This window comes from Carcharhinus amblyrhynchos, chromosome 11 (genome assembly GCF_965287045.1).
Source record: "Carcharhinus amblyrhynchos chromosome 11, sCarAmb.v2.hapA, whole genome shotgun sequence".
NCBI classification, from domain to species: Eukaryota; Metazoa; Chordata; class Chondrichthyes; order Carcharhiniformes; family Carcharhinidae; genus Carcharhinus; species Carcharhinus amblyrhynchos.
In genome coordinates this window covers 73,980,535-74,005,536 of record NC_137334.1, presented here as the reverse complement: position 1 = coordinate 74,005,536, position 25,002 = coordinate 73,980,535, and the positions used below count along the sequence as shown (strand labels likewise).

General features: G+C 41.5%; 1 protein-coding gene across 6 annotated transcripts in view; it reads left to right on the top strand.

Annotated features, from left to right (window-relative positions):
- The window catches only part of gtdc1 (glycosyltransferase-like domain containing 1), a 304,588-nt gene that overhangs the window by 105,945 nt on the left and 173,641 nt on the right, over positions 1 to 25,002 (top strand). For all 6 annotated transcript variants that reach the window (XM_080199378.1, XM_080199376.1, XM_080199377.1 and 3 more), the window contains 2 exons: positions 576 to 743; positions 20,475 to 20,648. In XM_080199378.1, the coding sequence (XP_080055504.1) occupies positions 576 to 743; positions 20,475 to 20,648 (342 nt within the window). The remainder of the gene's footprint in view (positions 1 to 575; positions 744 to 20,474; positions 20,649 to 25,002) is intronic.

Here is a 25,002-nt window from a genome sequence, read left to right as displayed (position 1 = left end):
ATGATTAACTGTTGGTATTTCCAGAGGTTGAAGATTAATTGACTCCAGTTAACTTTCAAAATTGCTATGGCCAAATAAATTTCTAGGGGGACACTGAAGTCATTAGTCAGCAGTTTTCAGCACAGTTTGCCAAAAGAAACATTTTTTGGATATCCATTTCACTCGTACAAAAGTATTGTGGTCATTCAACAGCAAAATCCTACAAGAAATAGGAAATTTTAATGAGTCCAGCAATCCAAGTATTCCCCATTCAATCTTATCTTTGTTCCACTTATCCTTCAGATATCGCTCTTCTTGCCTCTTTCAATAAAATCCATCTTGTTTCCCTTTTTATGCTTCAGCTTACAGTAACAGAGCTCAAAAGACCAATGTGATGCCAACTCTTTTTAGTTGGAGTTCATAGCAGTTGCCTTAAAAGATCAAAACTTTCAGTGCAGCTACATGGTATTAATGCTCAGCTTCTGATGTGTCCCTGTAGGGGTTTTTTTTCTCCGCTTTGGTGTGGGGGAAGGGAGTGATGGATATCCTATGGAACATGCTCAATATTTGCAAACACTGCTATCCTTGTTTTATAGGGTCCTGTTCACAAGCTCAGTCCTTAACCTGGCTGAACTCGTTGCCCTCCGACCTGACCTTGCCAAATTGAAAAAGGTCCTATACTTTCATGAGAACCAGTTGGTATATCCTGTCCGGAAAAGCCAGGAAAGAGACTTCCAGTATGGATACAACCAAGTGATTTCATGGTAGGTGAGCTTGCATGTTGTCATTTTTGTTGATACTCACTGACTTTTCCCTTAATGAATTGACTTTCAAAGCTATCGACAAGTTGCAATAGTATAATAGTGCACTTTGCAGTCTCAAGAATGCTGATAGCTCATAGTCTCAAAGTAAGTCTAAACCTGTAAACTATTTAAATTCTAATTATAGAGTAAATCTTCATCGAAACAGTATGGCTGATGAGATGTTTTTCTTCCTTTAGTGTTATTATTTAAAATGGAGTGGGGGGGGAGTGCGGTATGCACATGAAATTATACTAATAACACATTAAAAGGTTTACTGGTAAGTCAAAATACATTAGTGCAAAAACTAGGAGACGTAAATCTGCCTATACATTCTGTTCTAATAATGTTTTAAGTCTTACGTTTTAAGGCATAGAAGAGACTACATATTATGTTTACTTTGGTTGCAGAATTTACCCATTCTCTCTATTGGTTAAAACTGACAATTGTGCTGCCAGTTCAGTACATTTGCTGAATGGATCCGTTTTTGAAAAAAAAACTATTATCTGACCATCATCTAAATATTACTTGTGTGTGACAGACAAAATGTAATTATGAAAATAAAACATTATGATCTATCACTTGGGTAGATTGTTTTAGCCTATTTTGTCTGCATAGCCTGAACCTTAACGAAATTCAACTTTGAGTTTTCAGTCATATTAAATGGAACTCAAGAACCTCAATGGAAACATTGTGTCAGTGAAATGTTTTTGAATATCCATGCAAGTTCCTTAAACAGAGGGATTTAACACAGATTGCAATCAGTAAGGATAGGTAAATAGACCTCCTCCATGATTATCCTCAATACCAGCGCCACGCAAAGCTGTGTCCTCAGACCCTTATGATATTCCTTGTACACTTAAGCTTATGTGGTCAAATTCCGCTCCATTTTCAAGTTTGTTGATGACACTGTAATGGATCAAATCTCAAGCAAAAACGAGACAGAGTACAGGGAAGAGAGAATCTGGTGAAATGGTGCAATGACAATAATCTCACCCTCAATGTCAGTAAAATGAAGAAGAGAGTCATCGACTTCAGGAAGAATAGTAGAGGATATGCCCCTGTCTACGTCAACGGTGATGAAATAGAAATGGTCAAGAGCTTCAAGTGTTCAGATCACCAACAACCTGATCTGGTCCTTCCAGTCCAATGCTATAGTTATGAAAGCCCTACCTACTCAGGAGGCTAAGGAAATTCATCATATATGCTACATTTCTCACCAATTGTTATTGGTGCAGCATAGGCAGCATCGTTTCCAGATGTATCACAGCTTGGTATGGGTCCTGCTCTGACCAAGACCACAAGAAACTACAGAGGGTTGTGAATATGGCTCAGTCCATCACACAAACCAGCCTCCCATCCATTGACTCCATCTACACTTTCAGTTGCTTCAGAAAAGCAGCCAGCATAATCAAGGACTCAATGCATCCTGGTACACATTCCTCCATCATCTTCCATCAGGAAAAAGATACGAAAGTCTGAGAATATGAACAAACCAACTCAAGAACAGCTTCTTCCCTACTGCTATCAGACCTTTGAATGAACCAACCATATATTGAGCTGATCTTGTCCTGATGTTGTTCATTGATCGTCATCGATGAGGACCTCGACACCATTAGTCATTTTGAGGCTGGTTGTGGTGTGTCCGAAGATGACTGATCAGACCAATTCGGGCACGGAATGTCCTGGCACATATTGGACAGACTTGTGTAGACACTGTAGTTGTTGTGCTGGTGGCTCTGGACTTGCGCAGCTCACACTTAAGTCATGCTTCAGCAAAACACTTTTCTTCGTAAGCTTGACAGCCTTTGTGAATGAGGCAGCACCAGGTAGGGTGGTATTGTGCCAGTGTTTCCCAAGTGGTCGTGTCTATGTCAAGCGACTTCAGGGAGGCCTTGCGTGTGTCTTTAAAACGTTTCTTCTGCCCTCCATGCGAGCGTCTTCCAGCAAAGAGTTCCCCAAAAAGGAGCTGCGTGGGTATGCACTCGTCTGACATAGGGATGACATGACCTGCCCACCGGGTCTGTGCACTCATCAGCGTGTGGACTGATGGTAGACATGCTCTAGAGAGAACTTCAGTGTTTGGTACTTTGTCTTGCCATCTGATGCTTAATATTCTGTGAAAACAAGTCATGTGGAAATGATTGAGCTGTCTTGCATGCCTTTGATACACAGTCCACGTTTCACAGGCATACAGGAGGGTAATGAGTACTGCAGTGCTATAGACCTTCAGTTTTGTCACTGGGCTGATTCCTCAACGTTCTCATATAGTGGAGCACAGTCTACTGAAAGTAGAACTTGCCTTTGCTATTCTGTAGTTAACTTCTGTATCAATAATCACTCCTTGGGAGAGGGTGCTGCCAAGATAAGTGAACTGGTCCACTACCTGTAGTTTCTGCCTTTGATTGTGATTATGGGTTCTGTGTACGGTGCATGAGGAGCAGGCTAGTGCATGACTTTGGTATTTTTAATGTTGATGGTGAGTCCAAAGTTGTCACAAGCCATGGAAAATTTGTCCATACTGACTTACATCTCTGGCTCTGAGCCAGCACAGTAAAAAGTCTGACAACACCAGGTTTTAGTCCAACCTATTATTTGATAATATACTCACTAGCTTTCGGGGTTACCCCCTTCGTCAGGTGAATGGAGAGTTCTGGCCTCAGACAGAGCATATAAAGCACAGACAGTTTAGAGATTACTGATTAGAATGCGAATCCTTACACCTAACCTGCTGTTCAAGACCTGAAGTGGCTGATAATGTGAGTGGAAGGAGCACTGATCACAGTTTAAAGAGATGTGTATTGTCTCCAGACAGTACAGTAAGTGAGGTTTTGCAAACCCAGGCAAGTCACGGGGGTTACAGATAGTGCGACATGAACCCAAGATCCCTGTTGAGACCGTCCTCGTGTGCGGAACTTGGCTATCAGTCTCTGCTCAGCAACTCTGCGCTGTCGTGTGTCGTGAAGGCCGCCTTGGAGAATGCTTACCCGAAGGTCAGATGAATGAACATCGCTCGACAGTCACCAGGCAAGACTGTTCCCTTCCTGTTGGCGAACACTTCAGTGGTCACGGGCATTCAGCCAGTCCAACGCCGGCATACCCACATCATGACTACTATCTGAGCCAGCATACAGGGCACAGTCATCGGCAAAAAGGAAGTCTCTCAGAACAGTCTCCTTCACTTTGGTAATAGCTTGAAGTCTCCTCAGGTTGAAGAGCTTCCCATCCACTCTGCACTTGAGACTGATTCCAGCAACACTGTCGTGGAAGGCATCATTCAGCATGGCAGTAAACATCATGCTGAACAGTGTGGGTGCGGGCACACAACCCTGTTTGATGCCATTGGTGACTGGGAATGCCTCAGAGCATTCTCTGCCATCCCATACTCTGGCCACCATGCCATCATGGAAGTGGCGTACCATCTGAATGAATTTGAGGGGACAGCTGAACTTTGACATGATCCTCCACAGGCCTTTGGCAGTGTTGAAGGCTTTTGCGAGGTCAACAAAGGTTGTGTAGAGCTTGCAATTCTGCTCCTGACACTTCTCCTGAAGTTGGTGCGCAGCAAAAATCATGTCAATATTCCTGCGACCTTTGCAGAGGCCACACTGTGACTCTGGAAGCAGGCCCAGTTCCAGATGAGTAACCAGATGATTTAGCAGGACTCTTGAGGGTTTTTTCTGTGATGGAGAGCAGCAAGATTCCTCAGTGGTTGTTGCATACTTGCCGATTGTGCTTCCTCTTGTAGAGGTGTACGATGGAAGCATCTTTAAGTTCCTGAGAAATGGATAGTTGCTTGCAAAAGGACTGGAACAACTCGGTGAGCTTCTCGATAAGTACGGGACCAGCAGCTTTGTAGACCTCTGCAGGTATGGCATCTGCCCCTGGGGCTTTGCCACTGGATAGTTGGCTGACAGCTTTCGTGACTTCAGCTACTACTGTTAGGTCATCCATGGCGCTGTTGATATCGACCTGGGGAATCTTGTCTATTGCTCATCGTTAATAGATGATGGTCGGTTGAGGACGGCTTCAAAGTGTTCAGCCCATCTCTGCAGGATCTGAGCCCTCTCTATAATGAGAGTTGTACCATCTGTACTCAGGAAGGGGGAACTCCTGAGAGATTGAGGTCCGTAGAGTGTTGAGAGCTTCATGGAAGCGTATCAAGTTGTTTCTGTCAGTGTATCCCTGTATTTCATCTGACTTGGCGCTCAGCCAGGCATCCTGCATTTTACGCAGTTTATTCTGGACTGTCCTGTGAACACTGGGTGAAAGCATTTTTCTTCGAAGCTGATGATGGGTCGTTTTGACAGGCCCGATGAAAATGGTGGTTTTCCACAAGTAGAGCCTGTATTTCCTCATCATTCTCATTTAACCAGTCGTGCTGTTTGCGGGTAGAGGGCCCGAGCATCTTCAGTGCAAATGAACGGATAGCAACTCTGAAGCTTTCCCTGTCATCCTCAACACTGCCTGTGAGGTGTAGGTCAGCAAGCTTGATTTCTAAGTCTTCAGCCAGTGCTGAAGCTATGCTGGGGTCCTTTAGCTTGGCCGCATTGATTCTTTTCATAACCTTACTTCCTTGTGGTCGCCTCTTGGGTCTGATGCAGAGCCTCATGTTGGAGACAATGAGCCTGTGATCTGTCCAGCAGTCAGCACTACGCACGGCCTTGGTCACTCTGACTTCCCGCCTGTCTTTTCTCCTGACAATGACGTCGCTGATAAGATGCCAATGCTTAGAGTGGGGTTGCATCCAAGAGATATTGTTACAGGTAGGCAGATGGAAGGTTTGTTGTTGATGAGGAGGTCTTCATTAAGAGTAGGCCATTACTGTTGCGCTTGCCCACTCCATGCCTCCCAATAACTCCCTGCCAGATTGCAGAGTCACACCCTACTCTTGCATCGAAATCGCCAAGCAAGATCAGCTTGTCAGTACTGCTCACTGCTGATACTAGGGTGTCTAGTTCTTCGTAGAACTCGTCTTTCATCTTGTCTGGGTTGTTCATTGTGGGGGCATAGTCGCTGATCAGGGTGGCTTGACTTCTGTTCTGTAGTGGAAGCGGTAATGTCATAAGCTGGTTGTTCATACCTTGGGTAGACTAGCAAGTTTCCGAACAAAGTTGTGTCTTGTCCTGATGGCGAATTCAATGCCAGCATCACAATGCTCATTGCTGCCATGACCACTCCAGAAAAAAGTGTATTCATCTCCAGTTTCAGTCAACTGACCTACGTTGGCAAGACGAGTTTCACTCGGCTGCAGTGTCAGTGTTGTACCTTGCAAGCTCTCTGGCAACTAAAGCTATTTTTCTCTCTGTTCTGTCTGCTGTAGTGTTGTCCAAAAGCGTGCGCATGTTCCAAGTGCCAATGGTGAACGGTGTCACCTTGTGTTTTATTTTGTGTGTTCAACCGCAAGATGGGATTCCCACCAGCCGCAGTAAACTGGCCGGGGCGTAGCGAATGTTTGGGGCACCTTTCCTAGTCCCTTCCTTATTCTACGGAGGTGAGCAGTGTGTCCCTGAAGAGGACTGCTCACTCGCCTAGGTAGATGTCAAGTTTCGCTGCTGCTTCAGTCAGTGGAAAGCAACCATTAGACCTGAGTGCAGGTCCATGACTGCAGCTCCCAGTGTATCACCCATCGCCACAAGACTTCAAGGGTTGAACAGGACACTGATGATGTTGAGACTTGCGCTTGATTTGGATTAAAGTGAGGGATAGTTGCGCAGTGTCAGCCTCGCTCTCACTTCCCAATTCCCGTCTAGATCCAGTGGCAAGACAAGTCAAGACGGCTGGAGATGGGACTAGGTGCAGTGGATGACCAGGACGTCTTTTGTGTCTTGTCCTGCTCTTCATGTTCCATGACACTTGCAGAGACCACCTTCTTGACCATTGGACCTTCCATTGGTCTTATCTGCTCAATCTGCCAGTCTGTCTTCATATGCTGGGATAAATTGGAAAGAGGTTTTCCCGGGAAAGTGTACAGAAGTAATCTGGCAGATTTTCAAGGAATGTTTGTCTGGAGTTCTGCACGACAACGTTCCGATGAGACAGGGAAGTTTGGTAGGTTACAAGAACCATGGTGCACAAAAATTGTAATGAATCTAGTCAAAAAGAAAAGTGTACAAAAGGTTCAGGGAACTAGATAATGTTAGGGATCTAGAGGAGTATACGACTCGTAGGAAGGAACTTAAGAAATTAGGAGAGCCAGAAGGGGTCAGGAGAAGGCCTTGGCAGGTAAGATTAAGGAAAATCCTAAGGCATTCTACAAGTATGTGAAGAGCAAAAGGATGAAATGTGAAGGAATAGGACCTATAAAATGTGACGGTGGGAAAGTTTGTATAGAACCGGTAGAAATAGCAGAGGTGCTCAATGAACACTTTACTTCGGTATTCACGGTAGAAAAGGATCTTGGCTGTTGACGCGGACTGAAAAGCTTGAGTGGTGGATATTAAGAAAGAGGATGTTTTGGAGCTTTTGAAAAGCATCAAGTTAGATAAGTCGCCAGGATTGGATGGGATGTATCCCAGTTAACTGTGGGAGGCGAGGGAAGAGATTGCAGATCCTCTGGTGATGATCTTTGCATCATCGATGGAGACAGGAGAGGTTCTGGAGGATTGGAGGATTGCGGATGTGGTTCCTCTATTCAAGGAAGGGAGTAGAGATAGCCCAGGAAATTGTCGACCGGTGAGTCTAACATCAGTGGTTGGTAAGTTGATGGAGAAGACCCTGAGAGACGGGATTTATGAATATTTGGAGAAGTATAGTATGATCAAAAATAGTCAGCACGGCTTTGTCAAAGGCAGATCGTGCCTTACGAACCTGCTTGAGTTTTTTGAAAATGTGATGATTTTCAAAATAGTCGACGAAGGAAGAGCGGTAGATGTGGTATATATGGACTTCAGCAAGGCATTCAATAAGGTCCCCCATGCAAGGCTTATTGAAAAAGTGAGGGGGCCTGGGATTCAATGGGGCATTGCTTTGTGGATCCATAACTGGCTTGCCCACAGAAGGCAAAAAGTGGTTTTAGATGGGTCTTTTTCTGCATGGGGGTCGGTCGCCAGTGGAGTCCCCCAGGGATCTGTTCTGGGACCCTTGCTGTTTGTGATTTTTATAAATGACCTGGATAAGGAAGTGAAGGGATGGGTTGGTAAGTTTGCCGATGACATGAAGGTTGGAGGTATTGTGGATAGTGTGGAGGGATGTCAGAAGTTGCAGCGAGACATAAATGGGATGCAAGACTGGGCGGAGAAGTAGCAGATGGACTTCAACCCAGGTAAGTGAGTGGTGGTTCATTTTGGCAGGTCAAATTGGATGACAGAATGTAATATTAAGGGTAAGACTCTTCGCCGTGTGGAGATCAGAAGGATCTTGGGGTCTGGGTTCATAGGACTCTCAAATTGGCTTCACAGGTAGAGGATGTGGTTAAGAAGGCCTTCATCAATCAAAGCATTGAGTTTAGGCATGGGAGATGATGCTGCAGCTGTATAAGACCCTGGTCAGACCCCACTTGGAGTACTGTGCTCAGTTCTGGTCACCTCATTATAGGAATGAAGTGGAAGCCATTGAAAGGGTGCAGAGGAAATTTACAAGGATGTTGCCTGGATTGGGTGGCATGCCTTATGAGGAGAGGTTGAGAGAGCTTGGTATTTTCTCCTTGGAGAGACGAAGGATGAGAGGTGACCTGATAGAAGTGTTATGAGATGTTGAGAGGTATTGATCAGGTGGATTCTCAGAGGCTTTTTCCCAGGGCTGAAATGGCTGCCACAAGAGGACACAGGTTTAAGGTGCTGGGGAGTAGGTATAAGAGGAGGTGTCAGGGGTAAGTTTTAGAAGTACAAATGACTTGATCACTGTCATAGAAGCATGGTTGCAGAGTGACAAAGGCTGGGACTTGATTATTGGAGAGTATTCGATATTTTGAAAAGATAGGAACAAATGGCAGGGTAGTTCTGTTAATGAAGGATGTCGTTGATACAGTAGAAAGAGAATGGAGTGCCACAATGATCAGTACTGGGGCCTCAATTAGTTTGCTCAAAAGGCCAAGAAATAGCTTCAGTTTGGGTAGAGATAAGAAATAGGAAAAGTAGGAGGTTACTTGTAGGAGTAGTTTACAGGCCTCCTAACGGTAATTATGCTGTAAGGCAGATTTTACAAGAAGAAATAAATTTGACTTGTCAGAAAAGTATCTCAATAATCATGGTGACTTTGATAAAAGCAAAATACTGCAGATGCTGGAATTCTAAATAAAAACAGAAAATGCTGGATAAACTCAGCAGGCCTGGCAGCATCTGTGGAGAGAAACAGAGTTGATGTTTTGAGTCTAAATTACCCTTCTACGTCTGTTGTAACATCAAAACTGATGTAAACCAAAACATGGTGCAAACTTTAAAATGAAGTAAGTGCAATTCGTTGTAACTTAAACGCTGTAATGTTGAGGACTGTCTGCACTTAAATAGGAAAAGTGTAACTAAAGCTAGTGTGGGTCTTCTAAAGAGTGAGTCTGGAGAATTGATATTGGAAAACAAAGAAATAGCAGCGGTATTGAGCATATATTTGGTTCTGTCTTCATTGTAGAAGAGCTTGAAAACTTTCCAGAGATGTTTGAAAATCAAAAGACGAACAGGGGGAAGATATTGAAACATTGAGGGAAAGATGCTGCATAAGCCATTAGACCTAAAGCCTGACAAACCCCCAGGACCAGATGGTCTGCGTCCTGGGGCAGGCTGAAGTGGCGTCACTGATAGTAGATGCATATTAGAATAGTTAAAGGGTTGGTTAGCGAACAGAAAGTAGAGAGTGGGGATAAGTGGGTCTTTTTTGCCTACAGCTAGTGGAGTGCCACAAGGATCAATGCTGGGGCCTCAACTAGTTACGATTTACATTAAAGATTTGCATGAAAGAATTGTTGTATGGTAACTAAATTGGTTGAACATACCAAGATAAGTAGGGAAGTAAGTTGTCAAGTGAAGTCTGCAAAGGGATGACAGGTTAAGTGAGTGGGTGAAAAATTGGCAGATGCAGCATAATGTGGAAAATGTTAATTGGTCCACTTTGACAGGAAGAATCATAGGACCCCTAAAGTGCAGAAGGAAGCTATTCAGCCCATCAAGTTGGCACCAACTACAATCTAACCTGGACTCTATTCTCGTAACCCCACATATTTACCCTGCTAATCCCCTGACACGAAGGTCAATTTTGCATGGCCAATCAACTTAACCCACACATCTTTGGACTGTGGGAAGAAACTGGATCACCCAGAGGAAACTCACATGGACACGGGGAGAATGTGCAAACTCCACACAGACAGTGACCTGAGACTGGAATTGAACCTGGGTACCTGGCGCTGTGAGGCAACAGTGCTAACCATTGTGCCACCGTGTCAAATAGTAAAGCATTATGTTATTTAGATGAAAAGAGATTGTGGAATTGAGTGATATTGAAGGATCTGAGTAACCTGGTACATGAATCACGAAAAGCAAGTATAGTGTTCGTAAGGTGAGTGGAATGTTGAGGTTTATTATAGGGCGAATCGAATGTAGTAGTAGGGATGTTTTACTGTTGCTAGTGTACAGGGCAGTAGTGACACCACATCTGGAATGTGTGTACAGTTTTGATCTCCCTATGTGAAAAAAATTGCATTAGAGACAATACAGGGAAGGTTCAATTGGTTGACCCTGTAATGAAAGGCTTGTCCTAAGAAGGTTTGAGCAGGTTTAAGTTTAGAAGAATGTGAGGTGAAACATATAGTTTGAGAGATCTTGATAAGGTGGATACTGGAAGGATGTTTCCTCTTGTGGATGAAACTTGAGCTGGGTACACTGTTTAAGAAAAAATAGGTCTTTTATGACTGAGGGAAGTTTTTTTTCTCTCTGTGGTCCTTCAGAAAGCATGGAGGCTGGGTCATGCAATTTATTCACGCAGAATGTTGAGAGACAAGGGTTTTGAGGGTCATGGGGGAATGGACAGGAAAGTGTAGCTGAGACTACAACCAGATCAACCATAATCTGAATGAATGGAAGAGCAAGCATCAAGGACTTGATGGACTACTCCTGCTCTTGTGTCCTATGTTCCAGTGCAAACATACCAAGATCAAGTATACATTGCTCAAACTTATGCTTGAACTATAGGTTGAGGGAAAAAAAATCCCTTTCAATATAAAATACATAAGGAATAGGAAGCAGTCAGTCTAATTATGGAGGAATTACAGCTGAAGAACAGATAAAACAGAAAAGGAGAAACAGATTGATTTCACTCATGATGTACCTGCTCTCAGTTTACTCGAACTGGAAGGTAAATCACCCCAGGCTAGAATGAAATCTAGACTTGACCCTGTGGCCATGCCAAGGACAGGCTAAAGTCTGGGAAATAAAGAGGAAGTCGGGAGGACAGATTAACACATATGTATTGGTGAAGTCTGTTGAAAACAGAGTTTACAGTTCAATTCATGGACATAGAAACTTATTTTCAAACATGAAGTGAAATTGTTTGAATAAAATTGAGAGTATCTTTGTATTTTAAGAATCCTTGCTCTCTCTCAACATTCCCGTCCTCTTTTCCTCCCCCCTCCCCCCCAGTCCCCCCAGCTCTCCTCACGCCACCACCACCTTCAATTCCCTCCATCCCTTGATAAATTCAAGTAGATATTTTTCTGGAGTCATTCTGTATTCCTTGCACAATCATTTGAAGCTTTTGGTTTTGCACCCTGCAAAGCTGATAACATTGTAACTGCTCTGGTATATGGGTCGTACTTCCTCGCTGCATGGATTAAGTCAGAAAACTGAATGTGTTCATTGTTTTGTATCGTGTCTCTGCTACTTTGAGTTTGTTTGTGGAGGGATTATGGGTGCAGCTGCCACTTTATGTTAAACTTCCACAGCAGGGCAGTTGCACAGTGTGATAAACGCTGGCTCATCTCTGTACTTTCTCAGATTCAGCACAGCAAAAACATTTCTGCCTAATAACCCATTTCCGACCAAAACTCTGGATTTTGCAAACCTCTGCGTTTGTGGTAATTTACCTGCACCACTCTTCTGTGATCACCTTTGATAGCGCCAGTTTTGTTTTTAGCGTATATTCAATCTGCAAAACATAAACATCCTTTCTCTTTGGTCCTAGTGACCACACAGTTAGTATTATACTTGGAATATTAGAAATTAAATCCCAACCTGCTTTTGACTGTTTATCTCTTTAGTTTCTCCACTACAGTCATTCCATCTTACTTTCTGGACAACTTTTTCACAAATTATTTTGATAGTTTGAATTTTTTTCGATTAGTTTATCTTTTGGCTGGTATGGTAATGATGGGAACTATTTAACATATACATTCTTTTCAAATATTTTGACATCACAGCAGCCAGTGTGCAATCCATTGGCAGGTGCTATTTTTTACATGTTTAATATCCCCCACTGGCTCAATGCATTTTATTCCTTCCCTTGCTTTTCTGTTCATTTTTCCTCGCTTGTTCTGAAGAGACATGGTGGGATATGGTACTTTAGGCACTGGCTACTTTCCGTTACTTTGCCTAAGTGACCAAAGTTTGTGTGCAAGTGACTGTCACTGTTAAAGGGCTACTTGACAATGGGGACATCACAGCCCAAGCCAATCCCCTCCTTGCACAGCATTTATGAAGGAGAAAATTATAGCAGATGTCACTGAATAAGAATCAGGAGCAGGAACCCCAACTGTATCTCTCCGTTTTCCCTAGTTCAATTGCTGCTGAGGCTGTTTTTAACCCCATTAAAATATAATCCTTGACCAAATGAGCTCACTTAACTCAAAACAGAAATGTTAGCAGTGGCTGTTCTTTATGTACAATTGTTACTGACTGATCTGACAGCATGGAAAAAAGGATTTCTGAGATGCCACACTGTTGGTTACTTAAATAAACCAGTGCAGCTTTATTTACAAGGTGTTGCCTTATTGAAGTGCAACATGGAAAAGAGATGAAAACTCGCAAATGCCTCTGGTGACATCACAGTTCATGATGTGACTAATTACACAGACTTTACAATACATAACAGTGACTAATTGTGTTTATTGTACAGTTTAGATTTTGACCAGCTTGTTGGACTGGAAAGTAGAGATTATACACACCATTTCTATTCTTTAAATTTTAAAACCTATCAAATTTGGGGCATGTTCATCTTCAGATAGCCACAAGGAGGGAGAAGATGGAATGAAAACCATTTAATATATGTTTGACTTTAATGTCCAAACTTATTTGTGGTGAGTCTACAACACACATCTGACAAAACAGACCAATTTTACTATTCACAACTGGATAGCATTTTTAAAACGCTTCCTCCATTTTAGATAAAACAGATGTAATTCCCTCTTTGAAGTGTGGAAGTTATCCACCTACCCCCATTTTCTGCAATACCGATTACTATTTTCAGCATTGATATTTCAAGGGAATGGAATTGAGTCACAAACTTCAACAATGAACTTGTGGGTAAAGGTACAGCATCATGAAGTACCAAGCCAAAAGCATCAATTCCTGCTCTGTGCTTGAGTTTGTCTGGCTTCTGTCTCAGTGAACATATTGGATACTTCAATTGATTCCTCAAGTTATATCCTCCTGAATGCTGTCAAATGACCCTGCTAGAAATTGTATGTGCATGTGGCTGGCAAATTACAAGATTAAGCACAACTCTAAATGATTTCTTGAGGTGCAAGCTAAAACAGGGTGGTTTATAAATCAAGGTATCATGAAGTGGCTTAGCGCTAGAGTAAATGCTAATATTTTTTGTTTGATAGTCGCTAATATTTACAGCACAGAAGTAGGTCATTTGGCCCACCATGTCTGTGCAGGTGTTTGCCAATGCAATCCAAATTCTGCTGTTCCACTCTCTCTCTATAGCCACCGTGTCTTCCTCTACCTTATTTATCCAATTTTCCCATTAAGAAAAATGAAATAGTCACTATCTCAACACAAAAGTTTTATCAATCCTCGTATAAATAAATTTTTCCTAATTTCTCACTTCACACCGAGTAGCTATTTTAAATTGATGGTGACTCATTGACTCCCAGAGAAGATGATGGCACAGTGGTTAGCACTGCTGCCTCAGGGACCCGGGTTCAGTTCTGGGCTTGGGTGACTGTCTGTGCGTGGAGTTTGCATGTTTTCCTCCAGTCTGCGTAGTTTTCTTCTGGGTGCTCTGGTTTCCGCCCACGGTCCACAGATGTCCAGGTTAGGTGGATTGGCCATGCTAAATTACCCGTTAGTGTCCCGAAATGTGTAGATTCGGGGGATTAGCAGGGGTTATGGGAAAGATCCTGGGCATAATACTCTGTTGGAGAGTTGATGCAGACTAGATAGGCTGAATGGCCTCTGTCTGCATTGTAGGGATTCTATGATTTTCTGACTTTTGGAACCCTGTTAAAAATGGGTGGGGTGGGGGTGGGTGCAATCGTTAGTGGCATCTGTGTCTCATCCTTTTTCAAGACAGTGAACTCCTAAATTGAGTTATAAACATTGTGGTGAAACACTTGTCCTTTATGATTAGATCCACTTTGTATGCAACAGTAGGGATTACTAATGCCCACATGCAAATTTGAAGATCAAGCTATAAGGTGATGGTGTAGCAAAATGCAGACACATTGCAGTGACAATGAAGGATGGAATATTTGTGCCTGGGGAGAAAGAAAATCCAATGTTACTGAGGTGGCCCGCCTTAATGCTGCCTCTTGACTCAATTTTTCAAACAAGATTGGAGAAGTGCTCACTCTAAAGAATGAGCTCAGACTTACTCAAATCATTGAATATGCAAAAGGACTGTGAGCAAAAATGGTATTGAATACTGTTCCTAGAGCTTAGCGTTGAGTTTGCTGTGTTTGTGAAGTGTATGAATTATACCAATGACCAGAATCAGGAAATACACTTGGGTTGAGAAAGTATCGGTAGGTTCAGATCAGACCAAGTTGAGTGCAAGGGACCCAAAAGACCAATTTGCATTTCCTGGAGAATTTCTGGGGTTTCCCTGAAGCAAATGGGGTTTGAGGACTCTGTGTGTGTTTTGTGCAGTCTTGAACAGTACAAACAAATAAGGTGGGTGTGCTCCCACTATCTAGTAGTCAGCTACAGAAAGGGAGGAAATGAGCAGTAAATCTCATTTAGCGTACAATCAGTACACTAAGAGCAAATTTTAAAAGCACAGGAAACTAATTTTTTTTTCTAGAAGTCAATGTTTACCTAGAGTCTACAGAATCATGTTATTTGACCCATCTGATCTGTGCCAGTACTCAGGTCCACCATGGTGACCTCTTCCCTAACCTGCTCCCATGTGCCTTAATTCCCTTCCCCCGCATGTATGCTGGTTTTCTACTTTTATTAAGGAGGAATTGTTGAATACGCATTGAAATGGCCTATGGGTCAAGGGTTTGAAAATTCGTATCTTTTTACCTGCATTTAAAGAAACAATGGTCATGGAATAAGGCTGCTTGACAAACTGACTTTGCATTTTTTTTAGGATTCAATTATATTATATAACAAAGGAACTTTGAACCCTGGCTCCCCATGCCACAACATCTGTCATGTTGCAATATATCTGCTGAAGTAATCTCTTGACCAACTGTGATTAAAAAGGAATTAAAGTTAAAAGAGGGGATAGTTCACAGGAAGTCTATATTAAAATCTCCCATCTTTTCTGTTATTCCCTGTTCTTTTTATTGTTACAGTCCAGCTTCTTAAGTTCAGACCATTGTAAGCTGTGTGGACAGTGAGTGAAGCTGCATTGCTTAAAGTGCACTGTGGGAACTCAGAGCCCTTATTGATGGGGCAAGGAGAGGGATGTTATCAAATACCTCTGGTTAAAAATAACAGCAAATTTCAAAGAATTATCATTAACACAGAGTTCCCCATGGATAAGTTATTTTCTCGTTCTGGTTTTATCTGTATCAATGACCTGCTTTAATCATTTTTAACCCAATCCTCAATTTAGCTGATGATTTCACTCTACATTTATTAATTTCCTTCAGTCCTCAGGGCAGATATTCTCCATTCTTGCAATACAATGTCTGAAAAACGACAACTTGATCCTCTCCATGCCTTCACTGGACAGTGAAAGTCTTCTTGTTCCTATTTCTTCAATTTAGCATTTTTTTCACTGTCCTTCTATCCCTGCAACTGCCTATCTCCTCTTACCTTATCAACTGCACTCTAATAATCTTCTATCATTGTATCAACAGTACAAATGCTGTCTTTGCAAGTCATATTCTCGTCTCATCCATTGCTGAAGCTACCTCGATTTGATGAGATGGAATTATTTTCTCTCAGTGCCTCTTAATATACTATAAAATCCCAAGCCTGGTAAGCAACTTTTGTATATGTGGAGACTCTTCTAACACCCCTATAGCACTATTGAACGTAGCATTAGAAAAATCGAGACCTGGTTTTTGCAGAGTTGTGCAAACTCCATAGACCTTTAAAAGTGGCAGGCGGGATCTGGATGTGGAAATCTTGCCCCCATTTCTGACAAATCCATTTTCACACATAAGAAAACTCAAACTCAACAGGGTCATTTAAACTTACTGCTGAGTTCTAACAGATGCCATTTTTGCTGTAGCTAGGGCCTCAAACCGTGGTTTGTGAGTCACAATTTTAAAAGTAGACATAAATACTTTCGAAAGGTGGATAAGGTCTGTAGAACTGTTATGATGCAACGTTATTTCAATTCCCATTCATTTTTTAAGAAAATCAAGTTTGGTGGTGTCAGTGAGAGTTGGAAAAAGCTCTGTTCTAGCAATTACAATTGCCGTGTGTTGCCTGAGGGCTGTCATGTTATTTGAATGCTTGGCTGCTTTCCAGAAGCTATAATTATCTCAACAGGTGTCGTAATTTGATTTGATTGAGAACTCACATTGTTAAAGGAGTAGCAGTTTTTGGTGAAATTTTTTCATTATGAAGGATTAAGTATTTGTAGAAATATTGAAGTTTTTAATGAGCTTTCGTGAATCGGTGTGTTTTTAATATAGTGAAGGCTGTATTAGATACTTAAACGTTGATTTTATTTCATCTCAATATATCTCCTGAAGTCTGCACTTTGTGGATACTAGGCGAGTTGGCACGGAGGCCAAGGATATTGGGTGGTTTGACCATAAGTTTACATAAGGGAACAAATCCTGACCAAAAAAAATGGAGTGGAGCCCAAAGCTGGACTGATGGTTAAATATATAATTTTTCCGACAACACTTAGAACCAGATTGGTACCAAAAGTAGTGCTTTGTGCTCCTTTGGACTGAACCAAGGGGGTTGAGAGGTTGACCCTGACCTTTAGGCAGCCACGGTTCTCCATAAAATTTGTCCAGGCTTGTCACCTGGTGAGGACACTCCAATTTCACTGCAGAATATTAATGCAACACAGGTAACAACAGTTACAAGTGATAAACCCAACTTCGTAGCCGAAGCAAATGTATGTTCTGGGCTGTTTAGTCGGAAGAACCCACTGGTCAGCCACAGCCCCTGACTAATAAGATGACCTATCTGCTTCACTGGCTACTGGGTAGAGCCTGTGCTCAACAAGTGGGTGTAATACTTTATACCAGGCAAATAAACAGAAAAGTAAATCATCAATCAGCAAGCTGAAACACTCACACCATGTACATGTGATTAACAGATGAACTGCAGTTTCCTGATAACTCATGCAAGATAACTGTGATCAACATGGAACATCATTGACTTGTACACCAATGAGGCATGAAAACAAATTTAAAACTGCATGTATCAAAACTTCAATTTTTGGTCACTTTAAAATGGACTTCTGCTGAAGCACAAAATGGTTGGTGCCGGTCACGTGACTGAATATTGGCTCTCTGTTCTGGAAGGTTCAAATAGAGATTACAAGAATAAAAGAGTTCCACATCCTTGTGGAATCTTGCATCCCATTGTAAGGATGCATTGTAATCACAAATCTAGATAAATAGATGAACTGACTTTCCCAGCCAGGATGGTCCTTAAAGGGCTTGACAGAGTAAATGCTGAGAGATGTTTCCTCTCATGGAAGAGTTTGGGACCGGGGGCATAGTTTCAGAATAAATGGATGCCAATTTAAGACTAGATTTGTACGCTAGATTTGTTCCCAAATTTGAAGAGTGACATGGAATCCTTTTTCGCCACTTCTGAATAATAGCAGACAGATAAAATGGCCATTGGATATCTGATTTTTTTTTAATTCAAGGGCAGCTATTGGGGAGAACCCTGGAGGTTTATCCCATGCTGACTCCTGAAATTATAAACAGACCAAGATTACCTTCCCTAGATGGTCTCAGAGGCATATCGCTAGCAATTCTGGAGCACACACAAGAAACACCCAGACCTTTGTAGATGGTCTGGAGCAAATTGTGTTGAACTGGTGGATCCATTTTTTAAAAATGCAGCACACCTAAAAGGGATATTGCTGGAGGAATTTAAAAACAGCTCTCCACAGCACCACTCACCACCCCCCCCCCACCCCAATCTGAAAAATGCATTTGGAGGACCTGAGAGCCCTCACAGCCATGGATGCAACTGACACAGCGTACAGCTATGACCTTACATATAGGCCTGGCAACATTGGCAGAGACTTTCAACACCACCACAAAATACATGGGAAAGATAAGAAGGGGACATCGATAGGAAAGGTGCACCACCCAGAAAGGAAAGTACAAATTGGGGTGTGAGAAGCCCTTTCAAAGTCGGAAAAGAGAGCTCCTAGATTTGTTATGTTCCCATTAAAACAAAATAGAACTTTCCAGACCTGAATGCTGGAGGTTAAAAGGAAGGCCCGTGGGTTTGTAAAACTACATAAGAGTAGTCCCGAGAAGAATACCCCGGTAGATAGTGCAGAAGAGTAAGCAGGGACCCTCACTGCAGCCCCTCTGAAAGCATGGACTTATTTGTGGCCAAGCCACACAAACTTTTAGAGATCTTTCAGATCCTAGGGACACTGTTCCCATGCCTGTCCCAGAATGTGAGCAAGTTCATTGCCCTACCTACTAAGCCATTGTGGGAAAAGTATTTACTCAAGTTGCCCTTGCCAGACTGAAGATCTTGCTCAAACATTTCTATCCCAAATCTCAGTCAAGTAGCTGTAAGAAAACTTCTGTGAACTAAGAAGACCACTAATTATCACCATCATGATCTTATGAAAATCATTAGAAAGATAAGAAGAGGGACTAGGTAGGAAAGCTGCGCCATCTGGAAAAGAAAGTACAAATGAGGATGTGAGCAGCCCTCAAGCCCAAAAAGAGATCTCCTAGATATTGGTAGTAGATATTGCACCCAGAACGGAATTCAACCTAGTAAGCAGTGGCAATGTAGTTTAAGCTTCTGGAGAAATTCGACTGTCTGCTGAAGCAGCTCACTGTAAATTGCTCTTTCCATGACAACATGACAGGTAAGGGCAACTACGAAGTCACAATATTGGAACCTTTGAGATCTGCAATGAGATCAAACAGGATTATGTTCTAGCACCAGCACTCTTTGGTATGTTCTTCGCTTAGCTGCTGTCATAAGAGGGTGCCTGTTTACATATCAGAACTGACAGAAGGCTGTTCAACCTGGCCATCCTGTGATCCAAAACAAAGGTGCACCAAGTACTCATCAGAGTGTTGCGCTATGTTGATACCACACTGACATTCCACACTGAGGAATACCTGCCGCAGCAGATGAATGAACACTCACACCTGTGAAGAGTTTGGTTTGACCATCAACATCAGGAAGACAAGATGTTGCCATACTGCCATCTATCAGCACTGTCACTGAGGTCATCGATTGTTTCTCATCAAGGCTCCACAATCGCCAGCAATTGGGCACTTGAAACCATCATATGCATCAGAATAACTGCAGCAATTATGTCCAACCTAAGGGAGTATGAAATAATAGCAATTTGGTTGAAAATTCCAAACAGCAAGTCTACAAAGACTGTGCACTCATCTACAGTAATGAGACCTGGACAACATATGTGAAGCAGCAGAAGAGGTTGAACTTTTTCCCATTTCGGTGTCTCAGATATATTCTGGGCATCTTGTGGTGGGACTAGGTCACCAACTCAGAGGTCCAAGTATAAATTACAGTAAAATCAAAAATAATTTTCAATACTGGTCAAAGGGAATGGTTTCATATTAGTTGTTTTCTGAGCTTCCACGCCAAAAATTGGATAAGCAGTAAGTTTAATCAGTGAGCAACAGCTAGTAATGATAGTGTCTGACATTTTAGTCAGACATATGATGAGTGAGGGATGCAAAAAGTTTGACGAATTGTATCTGTGGAACAGGACCGTTGCTCAGATACTAAGATGTCTATATATTAGCAGACTGTAAGATTGCTGTCCTTGTAGACATAATCTCCAGGAACAGTCCTGATCTGGGTAAAATTGTATATATGAACCATAAGTGGAACTCTGTTCTAGTTCAGTGTCCAGCTAATCTCTGCTAAGGTGTGTTGAGAATGTCTCCAAAGCGTAGTTGGATTGCTTACAGTGTCTGTCTGACCAAAGCATCTCAGAAACGTTTACGCTTTCAAAGTAAAGGGGTTGAAGGCCTTTATGTGCATTTGTGGAAACCACAGCGGAATGTAAGTATGAGTGACTTGGATATTAACAATCAACAATAAATGTTTAATCAGTGTCTCGAGACAATATTTTCTATTACAAATTGGGCCAGAAGTCTAGTCATGAGCAAGATCTAAAATGTTTATTTTTTAAACAGCCTGATTTCTCTGTTTTCAGCTTGGTGGCTGATGTGGTCGTGTTCAATTCAGCATTTAATATGGAATCATTCCTCGCATCCATTGGCTCTTTCATGAAGCTAATTCCTGATCATCGACCCAAAGAACTTGAGAAACACATTAGGCCCAAGTGCCAAGTGCTGTATTTTCCAATCAAGTTTCCTGACATTACCAGGTCAGTAACTGAAATTTAAAGTTCACTAAAGAGCTAACATGAGTAAAGTGATTTTTTTTATTGGCTCTCAGTGTTTCCTTACATTTTTTCATGTGTGATGGTTTGTTCTGCCCAAAATGGGAACCCATCCAGCATAAGTAAGTTAATTTGATTAATAATGAGGTTATTAGTGAACCATTGCAAAAGCCTACAGTACTTCTTAAAGTTGCAAAGTTTTTTGGAGAACCATTTCTTCTCAGTTGTGACTTGGAAAAGCATTTTACCATGTTGGGCAAAAATATAATGCATTGGGAAATATATTTTTTGCATATAAAGAACAGCACTCAAACATTTATTTGGTTTGCAGCCTATTCTTGTGTTGCCTGAAGCACCTTATCCTTACAGCATGTCACTTGAAATTTAGTATTGCCAATAGGAGTTGCTCAACATGAGTAGAATGTTTTATTAGAAGCTAATAACAGAGTGTGCCAAACTCATGAAAAGAGAATAACATCATTGATGGGTAAATGTCGAGGTGTATGGCCCTTGTCTGAATTTGGGTTATATTGTAAAATTGTCCTATTTTCCCATCTGATTTAATTTACTTGGTTGATGAGAACTTTTATTTGATAGCTTGCATTGTTAGTGCTGCAAGTAGTTTTAAGATAATATTTTCTTGTCTTGCTGTTATTATTGGGTCTGCAGTCAGCGAAGGGGTAGAGTTGCAGCATTTTTTTCTAAATGAAAAGATTTCTGGCTACCTTCTAATCTGTCTTGTCTCACTGGAATTTTCCTTTTCTTTAAACAGAGACAGCATAATAATATTGTAATCAAATAAGAACTTGGGATCAGCCGCAACTGTGACACTGATTGATAACTAGTGCAAAATCTGAATTAAACTATTGATGCACAAAAAAATGATAGTCCCCCCTTCCCCTGAAAATATGCAGAATGAGAAGGGAGTATATAATGTTTCACAAATGACATTATGATTGACCGCATTAATATTCAATTTTTTCCTTTATAGGTACAAAAACATTAAATGCTCATTCTAACGGTCTATCATTTGTCACCATCAATACAATAAAGATTATAATGGAAGCTTACTTTCAACTCACTTTCTTATTCCATGCGTGAGCACGGCATGCTATTTAAACTGCATTTGTGATAACAGTATAGAAGAGCTCATTTATCTCACTGTGAACAGTAAAGTATTATTAGCCCAGTTTGTTTTAGTAATTATAAGCTGCTTAAGTCATTACTGTTCAGTAATGGAATTATTTGATTGTACATATCAAAACTGAGATTGTGGTACATTTGCATATTTTCTATTATCTAATGACATTCATCTACACCTGCAGAAACATTCCACATATAAGGTGACATCGGTCAAAATGAGAGTTTTCTTTCCAAAATGAGAGCTTTTTTATTTTAATCAGTTCATTTGGCTTTCTTGGTGTTGATATCTGTGTAAAAGAGATTTGACATTGAAATAATTGAATCAAAGATGAATATTCGGCTCAAGAATTATATGAATTTAAAAAAAAAAGTTATCATGCCAGATGTTTAAAGCACTTGTGTTTAAAATGGAAAACATCCTTGAGGTCTGTAAACCCATTGAATATCATTACTGGATAAGATGTGAGGTGGGTCAGGGTTATTGCTGATCAGCCTAGAATGTGGCTCCCCAGAGGTGCGTGATGAGACTGTTATTGTGGGTGTCATGTGCTGTCCTTGCAACTTCGTACATTAGAAAACAGTTCCAGCCTACTTTACTACTCTGCTGAAATCTTCTTGACAATTTCCAGATTAAGCATAAATACCCTGAACATCATGCTGGCAAATTTGGAAGCCCCAATTAACGTATTTTCTTTATGTCTTGATCTTAACTTGCAACTAATAATATTGAAATTAATATGTCTAGAAAGACCAAAGTACACCTAATGTCCAAAATGAAATTGTATTCATTACGTAGATTATTTGTTGTGTTAATTTTCATATTAAGGTAGTGTTAGTTTCTGTTGTCTTTGCTGATAGGGCGTGTTGTATTTTCCTCTTCTCATGTGCGTGCTTAAGTTTATCGTGGTAACAGTTTGCTATTATGGAATTAACATATCCTACTGGGAATGCCTCAGACAAAAATCTCGTAGGTAAAGGAAGTAGAGAGCTTGGATAAATGCATGGTTTTTGGGTTGGCAAGATGTGAATTGTGGAGATCAGTGCTACAGCCTCAGCTATTTTACAGTCTATATCAATGATTTGGACAAAGGCACTGAAGTAAGAAAATGTTGAAAATTGGAGTCTGCAAAGGGATAACAGGTTAAGTGAATGGGCAAGAATTTGGCAGATGGAGTATATTGTGGGAAAATGTGAACTTTTGACTTTGGCAGAAAGAATAGAAAAACAATATGTTATTTGAATGGCAAGGGACTACAGAACTCTACTGTACAGCGGGATCTGGGTGTCCTAGTGCCTGAATCACATGCAGATTCAGCAAATGGTTGGGAAGACAACTGGAATGTTGGTGTCTATTGCGAGGGTAATCAAGTATAAAATTGGGGTCGTTTATCTGTGGAATTCTCTTCTCAGTAATTTTTTTTGACAGACAATGGAGTCCAGGGCTATGGGGGATGGACCGGGAAGTACTTAGAAACCTGGTATTTGATTGTCTCTGAATTACAGATAATTAATGTCACTAATTTGATACCTAAAGTTGAAAGAAATGTAGAAATTCCAAACCGTGGATCCATAAACTTATTCTATCTTAGGCTCATTCCAGAAAACGGCTATTTGTTCTGTAGAGTTGTACGCAGACCCTATAATATATTCTTTTTAAAAATGTGAATCCACACATAGGATGGGAGTGTTGCTGCTAGCGTTTATTGTCTCGGAAGGTGGTGAACTACTGCCTTGAACCACTGCAAACCATGTGGTGTAGGTACATCCATGGTGCTGTTAGGGAAGGAGTTCCAGGTTTTTGACCCAGTGACAGTGAAGAAACAATGATACAACTCCAAGTCAGGATAGTGTGTGACTTGAAAAGGAATTTGCTGGTAGTGTGTTCTCATGTGTTTGCTACCCTTGTCCTGCTGGATAGTAGAGATTGTGGGTTTGGAATATTCTGTTGAATGAGTTTTGGCAAGTTGCTGCAGTGTATCTTGTAGATGGGATATATTGCTGCTGCTGCATGTCAGTGATGGAGGGAGCGAATGGTTAAGGTGTTGGATAAGTTGATGAGTGAGCTGCTTTGCTCTTGATTGTGGCAAGCTTTTTGAGTGTTGTTGGAGCTGCATTGATCCAGGCATATGGAAAGTATTCCATAACAGTAATGATTTGTGCCTTATAGATCGTAGGCAGGCTTTGGGGATTGTGGAGATGGGTTCTTACCACAGAATTTCTACTCTTAACCTATTCTTATAGCCACAATATTCAGATAGCCAGTATAATTAAGTTTCTTGACAACGGGTAATCTGCAGAGTATTGATGGTGGGGGATTTGGTAATCATAGTGATGATGGTTACAGTGGCACAGTGTTTAGCACTGCTTCCTGATGGCGCCACAGACCTGGGTTTGATTCCCTGCTTGGGTCTGTCTGTGCAAAGTCTGCATGTTCTCCTTCTGTCTGCATGGGTTTCCTCCAGGTGCTCTGGTTTCCTCCCACAGTCCAAAATACATGCTAGTTAGGAGCATTGGCCATGCTAAAGTCTCCCTCAGTGTACCTGAACAGGTGCTGGAATGTGGCGACTAGGGGACTTTCACAGTAACTTCATTGCAGTGTTAATGTAAGTCTACTTGTGACGCTAACAAAATAATAATAATTATTGCCTGGCACCTGTATGTTGTGCTTGTTACTTGTCACTTTTCGGTCCGTATGTTGTCCAGATCTTGCTTTATGCAAGACTTTCATGCTCCTGTATCTGAGAAGTTGGGACTGAATGCTCTACAATTACCAGTGATCATCCCCATTTCTGACCCCTGTAATGGGAGAAGATCATTGATGAAGAAGCTGAAAATGCTTGGGTCCAGGGCTCTATCCTTAGAAACTTCTATGTCACAGGGCTGAGATGAATAGCCCCCAGCAATCACAGCCATCTTTTTTAGTGCCAACTGTGGAAAGATTTACCTTTGATTCCCATTGACAATGATTTTCCTGGGATTCCTTGTTGCTTTGGTGTCGAGGGCTGTCATTCTCACCTCACCTAAGGAATTCAGCTCTTTTGTCCATGTTTGGACCATGGCTGGAATCAGGCCTGGAGTTGAGTGGCCCAAGCAGAACCCAAATTGAGCATTGGTGAATTGAGTAAATGCTGCTTAATAACACTTGGTGACACCATCCATCACTTTGCTGATGATTGAGAGTAGACACATAGATCAA